This window comes from Aegilops tauschii, chromosome 6 (assembly GCF_002575655.3).
Source record: "Aegilops tauschii subsp. strangulata cultivar AL8/78 chromosome 6, Aet v6.0, whole genome shotgun sequence".
Taxonomy (NCBI): domain Eukaryota; kingdom Viridiplantae; phylum Streptophyta; class Magnoliopsida; order Poales; family Poaceae; genus Aegilops; species Aegilops tauschii.
In genome coordinates this window covers 56,161,586-56,171,527 of record NC_053040.3, presented here as the reverse complement: position 1 = coordinate 56,171,527, position 9,942 = coordinate 56,161,586, and the positions used below count along the sequence as shown (strand labels likewise).

Genomic DNA, 9,942 nt, shown 5'->3' with positions numbered 1-9,942 from the left:
GGGGTAGGCTAGGCCATTTCCTCCGCATATGAGCAACAATGTCTTGGCAGCATTGCTGGTGGCCACTAGCGAGTGGCGTTGCACAACGATTGCGGGTGAAGGAGAAATGTTGAAGTGATCTAAACTAGGTAGTGGATATTAAAGTCTTGATCTTAATAAAAATAAATTTAAAAAGGCTTTACAATGAAGTGCACGTCATACATTTTAAAGCTTCCGATTTTTTCACTAGCTGTCAAAACAGTATAAAGAACGCCAAAAGTAATAGAAATTACATTCAGATTTGTAGATCATCTAGTTCTAATACAATGATGAAGTGGTTTGTTTGAAATAAACAGGAGGGGGTGGGGGTGATTCTTACCTCAATAAATTGCTCCAAATAACTAAGAAGTTGGGTAGTCGAAGTTTAGAAGAAAATCACATTGCGGTTATTCTAACTTTTTAGAATATATCATGGTGCGTGTGAGCAACAACGGCTTGGCGGCATTCTGGTGGCCACTAGCGAGTGGCGTTGCACAACAATTGGGGGTGCGGGAGAAGTGTTGAAGTGATGTAAATTGAGAAACATATATTTAGAAGTCTAGATCTTAATAAAATTAATAAAAAACAGCTTTCAAATGAGGTGTCATACATTATAAAGCTTTAAAGTTTGCCCCATCATCATTTTCCTCTTCCTCCGCCACTAATTTTCTGTCAAGGTAGTACAAAGAAACTAGAAGTAATAGGAATTAAATCCATATTCGTAGATCGCCTAATTTTAATACAAGGATAAAGTGATTTGCTTGAAATAAGCATGCACAGGGTGGTGATCTCACCTCAGTAAATTGCTCAAAAATAACCAAGAAGTTGGGGAGAATATTTTTAGTCGAAGTTCAGAATAAAATCACATTTTCAGAAAGATAGGCGGATGACTTGACCATACGGTCGGATGTTTCCGTGAGCATGTCACGTTGCGGCTAGTGGCTCGCACAAACGAGAGACCGCTCCGGCCCACGGACGCGAAACCTGTAAGACCAAATCCATTTCCTTTTGTTTTTATTACTACCATCTCAGTTCTCACTGGTCGGTCGGACGGAAGGACACACACCTGCTCCCCCAAGGGGAACTGGCTCCTCTACCGTGCTGTTAAGCACGGCAGGGTGCCGTGCCTCCTTGTGGCGCTAGCGGTCGCACGCATATGGGCCTTGTCAAAAATCAAACTAGTTACCCAGCCCAGCCGTTCTATCCATCACACCGTTCTACTAAAAAAACAGATTAATTGCCTCAAAACAAGATTAATGATTAACTATAATTAATACAGTACATGGCTAACAAAAATAAACTCATTTCAGAAAAATATTTTTACTAAATCTCAGTCTTATTTTACATGGAGCGGAATATGTCCTTTTCCTATTTTCTATTTATTATTTTAATCGGTTCAATTGGTACCTTTATTTTTGTTTTTGTGTGCTTTTAGATAATACTGTGAAACAAAAATGATCTCATTTCAGAAAAAATGTTTTGCTAATCTCAGTCTTATTTTGCGCAAAGCGGAATATGTCCTTTCTATTTATTATTTTGACCAGTTTGATTGGTACTCTTATTCTTACGGGTGTCGGTTTTATTTTTTACCACATTCGTCGCCCAGACAAAACTACAACTGCATGCCAACATATCGTGCGCAACTGCAGTCGCACGTCAGTGCATGGGCGTGCAACTACAATTGCATGTCCATCGATCGCATTTAACTATAGTTAAAGATTGTCGTGTTGTATCCCTTTGGTCGCCACTGGGTTGCGGCTAGAGTTTTCACTCGGCTGTGTAGCCGCCTCACTCACAAGTTTCAACAAATATATTACCCGTAAAAAAACAAATACATCCATGTATTAAAATTATATGGTTTTAAATAACACACTTTTCTTTCGTTCTTCTTTTTCTAGTTTTATGTTTTTAATACACGAATATATTTGTCGGAGATCGTGAGAGAGGTGGCTACGCAGCTGACCAAGGCGCGACACTTGTTCTCTCCCTAATGATGTCGCCTGGGCACAGAGACATCGGCGACAGATGGACATGCAATTGTAGATGCACGCCAGTGCATGTTTTTTTTTAACAGGAGGAATACCCCCAGTCTCTGGATCGCCTGAGCGGTCACCCTCATCGCCTCATTCGCTCGCTCTCTCAACAAATCTCCCACCCTCATGAACTCGAGGGGCAGATCGCCGGTGCACATGCATGCGATTGCAGTTGCGCACGATCGGTTGGAAGGCAACTAAGATTATGTGTGGTCGGCGGGTGTGGTCAAAATAAAAGCGCACAAAAACAAAAATAGAAGTACAATCAAATGGATTAAAACAATAAATAGAAAATAGGAAAATGACATATTTCGCTCCACGTAAAATAAGACCGAGATTTTGTAAAACTATTTTTTTGAAACAAGTTCATTTTAGTTAGTCATGTACTGTATTAATTATAATTACTAATTCGTTAATCTATTCAGGTTTTTTTTAGACAAACTTGCCAAGCTTTATTCAGAACCTTGAATGTTTACAGGTACAAAAAACAGCCCACCCGGTTGGCCCAACCAAACGTGACGACCGAAACCGAGTGTCAAAACATGCTTGGCAAGGTTGTGAGCCTCGAAATTCGAGCTCCTAAACTCATGAACTATGTTACACGAAGGGAAAAAAACTAGAACGATCTATAATTTCCTGTATTATAGCTCCATACTCTGTCGCTGATCTCTTCTTTATGTCATCCACCACTATCTTACAGTCTGAGGCGATATATATTCGGTTGACATAAACGTCCTCCGCCAAAGCTTGTCCTTCTCGTATAGCCAAAGCCTCAAGCGTGGCAGCGTTCCAGACATGCTTGAACTTGATTGTTGAGGCCCCCAGAAACTTTCCCATCTGGTCCCGGCATATAGCAGCCGAAACTCCACAAGTCTCGTCACCTGAGACCACCGCATCTACATTAATTTTTGCATGGCCCTCTGGCGGCGGCTGCCATGTTGCCGGTCGATTCACCACCACCCTGCTGCTCCCTGCCAGCTGCTTTTGCACTAACTGAATATCGTTGACAAATTTCATGACAAAGGCATTGGTTGCATAAGGACTTTCATAAATCTCTTCGTGAATCACCCTTCTTCTTGCTCGCCATATCGCCCAAAGCGTCACCACCACACGGGTAAATTCATCATGGGACAGAGTATCATGCAACGTGAAGAGCCAGACCCTTGCGTTCATTGACAGAATATCCACCATAGACTCCACCGTTTCTTCCGAGCACAAAGACCAGACACTCCTTGCCATAATGCAATCTATGAGGGCATGTTTCCAGCTATCTTGTGAAGAACATAACGCACATACCTTCGTAGTGGACATGTTTCGGTGGTGGAGAAGATCAGCTGTTGGTGTTGTTTCATGGCACAGTCTCCACAAAAACACCTTTATTTTCGAAGGAATTTTCATCTTCCAAAGGGATGTCCACACTCCCTCGTCCCCAGAGTCAGTGGTGTGACCCCCAACCGGTTGCAACAAAGCTTCATTCCTGAGCTTCGTTCCGAGCAAAAATTTCTAAACTGACTTTACTGAAAAGATTCCCCTTTCATCTTCTCCCCAGGCCCAAAAGTCAGCCACTCTCCTTGTGCATAACGGTATCTTGAGAATGCTCTCAGCATCTAGAGGTATGAAAACTTCTCTCACCCTTTCCTCCCGCCATGAGGCAGAAGATTGATCAATCAGCTCCGAGACCCAAGTTGGCTTATCTTGTACAAGAGATGCTATTGGCCTCATCATCCCCGACCTTGGTATCCAATTCTAGTCCCAGATATTGGTCTCTTCTCCAGTCCCAATTCTCCTAATAAGGCCTTGTGCCAGAGCTTCTCTGCCATCAATGATCGCTCTTCATATTTGTGATTTGTTGTCTCCTAACTGCGCTTCAAGAAAAGAGGATACTGGATAATATTTTGCTTGTAATATTCTGGAGCTCAAAGCCAATGGATCTTGTAAAATTCTCCAAGCTTGTCTGGCCAGTAGTGACAAGTTAAAAATCTCAATATCTCTAAAGCCCATCCCTCCCAAGTGCTTTGGTTTTGTACAAACGTCCCACGATATCCAGCAAGGTTTTCTCTTCCCCCTTTTGCTACCCCACCAAAACTGTCGAATCAACGAAGTTATACTTTCACAAATACCCCTTGGTAATCTGAAGCAAGACATGGAATATACCGGTATAGCTTGAGCAACTGCTTTTATTAACACTTCCTTACCTCCATAAGATAACAGTTTCTCCATCCAACCTTTGATTTTCTCCCAAACTCTATCCTTCAAATATTTAAAGGTTCCATTCCTAGCATGCCCTACATCCGTCGGCATGCCTAAATATCTATCACTGAGCTGCTCATCATGAACATGAAGGGTGTCCTTTATGTTGTCCCTAACCGCTTGTGGACACCCCTTACTGAAAAAAAATTGATGATTTCTCATTGTTGACTCTTTGCCCCGACGCATTGCAGTAGGTCTCCAGAAGGTTTGAAACAACCCCTGCCCCCTCATCACTAGCCTTGAAAAGCAGCAGGCTATCGTCAGCAAAGAGCAAGTGATTGACAACTGGCGCTGTCGAAGCCACCTGAACTCCCACAAAAGCTGATGATTGAGGAACGGATTTCAAGAGGCACGAAAGGCCCTCCGCTGCTAACAAGAAGAGATAGGGGGAGATCGGATCTCCCTGTCTGATACCCCTCGTGGGCCTAAATTGTTGTAACTGCTCTCCGTTAAATAAGACTGAGAAGGACACTGAGGTGACCATGTTCATGACCACCCTAATCCATTGATAGTCAAAGCCCAGCTTGACCATTATAGCTCTGAGATAGTCCCAATCAAGCCTATCGTAGACTTTCATCATATCCAGCTTCAAGGCACAATGACTATTGCTCCTTGACTTACTCCTCTTCATAAAATGGAGACATTCATACGCTGTGATGATATTATCTGTGATTATTCTGCCTGGGACAAAGGCCGACTGTTCGCTATCACCTTTGACGCAATCTTGTACAACACGTTACACAAACTTATTGGTCTGAATTGAGAGAGCAAAGATGGATTTAGTACCTTAGGAATTAAAACCAAAAAAGTATCGTTGATGCACTCCGGGCTTTCTTATCCTCTGACAATTCTAAGGACAGCCTTTGTCACCTCTTGCCCACAAACCTCCCAGTGCCGTTGATAAAAATGAGCCGGGAACCCGTCCGGGCCTGAGGATTTAGTAGGAAACATCTGAAACAAAGCTATTTTGATCTCCTCCTCAGTGTAATCAGCACATAAGACAGCGTTCATCTCAGCAGAAACCTTACGGGGCACATGATCCAAAACTGCATCCATGTTGGTAACACCCTCGGACGTATATAGGTTTTTATAGACATCAGTCACCATCTCCTTAAGTTCCACCGGATCATCCACAGTGATTCCCAAAGAATTCATCAAAGCTTTTATCATATTCTTCTTACGCCTCATGCTTGCTCTCAAATGAAAAAACTACGTATTTTTGTCTCCAGCCGTCAACCATTCTATACGTGATCTTTGTCTCCACAGAAGTTCCTCCCTATGATAAAGTTCAACCAAACGCTTGTTAATTTTCCTTTCCGAGTGGTCAGGACCCAGTCTGGATGGATCATTACGCAAATCTTCTAATTTCTTTTTCAGGGTCTTCATCTCCCGTCTTATGGACCCGAAGGTCCTTCTGTCCTAGCGTTGCAAGCTATTCGATAGGTGTTGCAATTTTTGTTTTAAACCTTCCACCCTATCGCCCGAATCAGATGCAGACCACGAAGACAAGATAGTCTCTTGTAAATTTTCATGTGTCTCCCAGGCTACTTCATAGCGGAAGATTTTGCTCCCCCCTTGCTTCAACTCAATCTCTCTGTTCAGCTCCAGATGGATCGGCCCGTGATCCGATGTAGCTGCTGTAATATGTGTTAGTCCCGTAGAAGGGAAAAGGGAACACCATTCCGTGGAACCGAGAGCTCGGTCAAGTCTAACTCTAGTGAAAGTGCCCCCAGCCACCTTCTTTTCGAAAGTCCAGAAGCGACCCTTGAAGCCAAGATCCACCAGCCCGCATGTGTCAACCGCATCTCGAAAGCCCTGTATTTGGGCATTGCTACGTTGGCCAACGCCCTCTTGTTCATCTGGCCGTAAAACCTCATTGAAGTCCCCAGTGCATAACCATGGGAGAGAGCTTGAGCCTGCTATGTTTTTCAAAGTATTCCAAGTGTGATGCCTTAGGTGAGTTTGTGCTTCCTCGTAAACCACTGTAAGTCTCCACGGATCAAAACCCGTCTCCCTAATACCACAATCCAAATGATAAACGGAATACCCCAAGATTTCAATATCCAGATTGTTATTCCAAAACAAACCGATACCTCCACTTCTACCTACGCTGCTGACATCAAATGCTTTATCATAACCAACAGAACTAGCTAAATTCTCCACTCTTGCTTTGTCAATCTGTGTCTCTATTATACAAAGCAAAGTGGGGGAAAACTTCTTCGCGATCTCACGAAGCTCGCGAATTGTCGAGGCATTGCCCACTCCCCGACAATTCCAGCTTATGATACTCATTGCTCCCGGCGGCACTCCCCGGAGGAGCCCGCCGATATACCATTTTTTGCCTTTTCTCCCTTGCCTGCTGCCTTCTCCGCCAAATGATCCCCCTGCTTGGACCTTTTGTTAACTTTCCTTGGTGACACATATACCGGGGGCATTGGAGGAACGCCTAAAGGTGTTTTTCCAGCAACGGCTAAAGTACCCTCACCAACAAAAGTAGGAGGATCCTGGACCCTGGTAACTGGTGGCAGAGCACTATCCACTGAATTTCTTTTGTTGTTGGTTCTGAACGCCATAGCAGCAAGACCTTCAGGATCTGCAGTCCCATCCTGAGTCTCCCAAGCGGGCTCGCATTCTTCTTGTTCGCTGGATGTGTTTCTTGCTGGGTCCCCTCCTCTTTGGGCTGTATCACGACCCCTGCCTCTCGTTCCACCTCTGCTCCGACCTCCCCTGAAGAAGGGTCTCCCTTCCCTGGGCTGTGAGTACTGAACCTCTCTACGCTTGGCAATCATCAAGCTCCCCCACTTCTTGTCAGTTTCGTTCCACACCCCATTGCCACACTCCTCAAATCCATGTCCCATGAGGCCACAGACCTTGCAGAAAAAAGGAATTTTTTCATATTTCACAACTAGCATACGTCTCCCTTCTCCCTCCACAGACAGAGGAACGAATCTTGTCAAAGGTTTAGCAGTGAGAACACGAACCCTAACCCTGACATAATCGCCCTCGAAGTACAGAGAAGGGCGGAGCTGCACCTCCCTTACCTTCCCAATTCTTCGAGCCAACTCATCCACAACCTCTGGTTGGCGGTACAGGTCGGGGACTTTATGAATCTGCGCCCATACATACAGGCCGTCCAACACATATTCTTCTGGGTCTGTGACCCCGTCGTAGTCCTCAATGACCACCGCGTAGTTACGGAAAAGCCACGGACCACCATGAACCACTTTCTTCCAATCTCCCAAACAAAACATCTGAAATATGAATCTATTCTCACCCGCTTCTCTGAATTTGGGCGTTTGTGCTAAGCCCCAGACAAACTTCATGGTATCGAAAAAGGACGACGAACTAAACGGCCGATCAGTGTTGACCCTTGCGATCGCCAACCATCTAGATTCCTCTTTGAACTGTTGGGCTTTTTCCTTCCCGATGATTACGTCGTCTAGCTCTTCATCCATAAGCTCCATATTCTTGAGCATCTCCTCTAGATCTTCCTCCTCCGTCCGTCCCGATCGCGACGTTGAGCCAGTCGCCGCCGCCATCGGATGAGGTACCCGCAGAAACCCAAGGTCCCTAGCCGTGCTTGGGTACAGAGGTGAAAATATCCCCGTCGGAGATTGCAAAAACCTCCCGCCGGCAGATGAGATCGCCTACGGAGGTAACGAAACCCTAAACGAGAGGGTAACACCTCTTTGCGTCAAGTTGTCGCTATCTATTCAGGTGTGTGATGCATCAGACGGATGGTCTGGGTAGCTACATTGGTTTTTGGCAAGGCCCATATGCCTGCGTCCACTAGCGCCACAAGGAGGCACGGCAGGGTGCCACGCTTAACAGCACGGCAGAGGATCCGGTTCCTTATTTTTCACGTTAAATGGACGTGACGATGTGGTTAAGTTCTACCACTATTGACTTCGGCGGTAGGCAGTGTAACCCTACCGCCAAAGGCTATGGTGGTAGGAAAAAGGGTCAGATCTCGAAAAAATTTCAAACCAGGGTTAGATTCTGCTAAAGTTTAAGAAAATGGTCAAAACATGAAATTTTGCCGCCTCCGGAGTTCATTCTGCAGCATTTCTGTTGTTTGTTCTTGTCCTAGGTATACAGGGGGTTATCTGTCCGACTTGCCACGGCGCCTATCCTTTTTCCCTGAATAAGAATTACACGTTGCTGTGATACTTGTTCTTCTTGGCTTTGCCTGAGTTAGAACCATGAGCTGCAGCCGTTCTTTTTCCATCTCTGTCAAACTCTTTTAATACCTCCATTCAATTGATTTGTTGCATGCTCCTGGCTCCGTATGATCTACAGGCATTAAGGTGTCTGTTATCACGATAGTGTACTCGAAAAATGTGTCGTCTGAAATTTGCACAGCATTAGAGCAACTCCAACGTGCCAACCTAGACGGACGCGTGCTTTGTCCACTTTTCATTCGTTTGGGTCGGCCAGACAGACGTGTGTGTCTGGTTTTTCATTTGGGTCGGCAGATGCGTCCAACGGGAGGCCGACCCATTTATGCGGAAGTGGCCGAAACTGAGGAATTTAACCATAATTATACATAAATTGTCGGTCAAACGCCGGCCAAAGTCCACTTAAACTTAACTAGAAAACTAAAAAACTCTAATAAATGCCCGCACGCTGCCCTAGTGGTGGGCGCGAGGCTCCTCTACACCTGCATGCAGTGTGCCGCCGTGTTGTTCCAGAAGGAGGATGTATGGCTGCTGTCCATGGATCATGAGGAGGGCCTTCCCTATGTCGGCACACTCACCAGAGAGTACTGCAGAGACATGAAGGGTGAAGATTATGGACCTATCATTCTGTCCCATGGCGAGCTCCCCAATTTGATTTTAGACCATGAACATGATAAGATACAAGATCCAATGTTCACCATCTTCATGGAAGACGAGGAGCGAGATGTGCCTGTGAAGATAAGGAACGCTCACTGCCCTGCGAAAGTTGCAGAAGGCAACCCATGCCTGGAGTACATCAAACATATTGTGCTTCCATGGTTTGGATGCTTTCAGGTGCCCAGCGAGGAAGAGAACAGTGGTGGCACTAGCAGGACATTTAGGAAGATGGAGGAGCTTATCGCCGATTATGAGAGTGGTGTGCTGCATCCCACCAAGGTGAAGCTGGCCCTTACAAAGGCGCTGAACAACATTATGGAGACTGTACGTGGCCACTTCGCCGACAGCAGTGAAGCCAGAGACCTGAAGCTATGCAGGTGTACTACATTCATCAACGACCACTATATGCATAACGTTGTAGTCTTCAAGGAACATGTCTCGTTTAACTATGCCTTTAATTAGGGATCACAATATGTTTGAGCAACTCTGTATTTAGTTATTTATTTAAAAAATACTAGCAGCAATGTGTCCCATTTGTGAATAGTTGATATATGGTATGAAACAAATTTCTTTAAAAAAGGGGGGTTAGGAGTTCAACATTTTGATGTTGCGTCGCGGGAAGATACATGGTCTAACATTCAGTTCGTGTGTATAGGCTGCTATTATGTTAGACAGGTTGAGGGCATATATAGTAGCTGAAGGCACCAATAGTTCTTCCATCCATGTGTCATCTAGGATTGACAATATTGATATCCTTTTACAGTCCAGACGAGGAGGATATCCAAACGGGGCTACCTAGCTAATAT

General features: G+C 45.0%; 1 protein-coding gene across 1 annotated transcript; it reads left to right on the top strand.

The window, feature by feature from the left end:
• The first annotated feature begins 8,965 nt into the window (after positions 1-8,965).
• Positions 8,966-9,598, top strand: LOC109741957 (tyrosine--tRNA ligase 1, cytoplasmic-like). Its single transcript, XM_020301049.1, has one exon. It carries the CDS (start codon positions 8,966-8,968, stop codon positions 9,596-9,598), a length of 633 nt encoding a protein of 210 aa, XP_020156638.1.
• Positions 9,599-9,942: the final 344 nt, after the last annotated feature.

Coding starts and splice junctions, on each gene's coding strand:
- LOC109741957 (XM_020301049.1), top strand. CDS start 8,966: ATGCAGTGTGCCGCCGTGTTGTTCCAGAAGGAGGATGTATGGCTGCTG.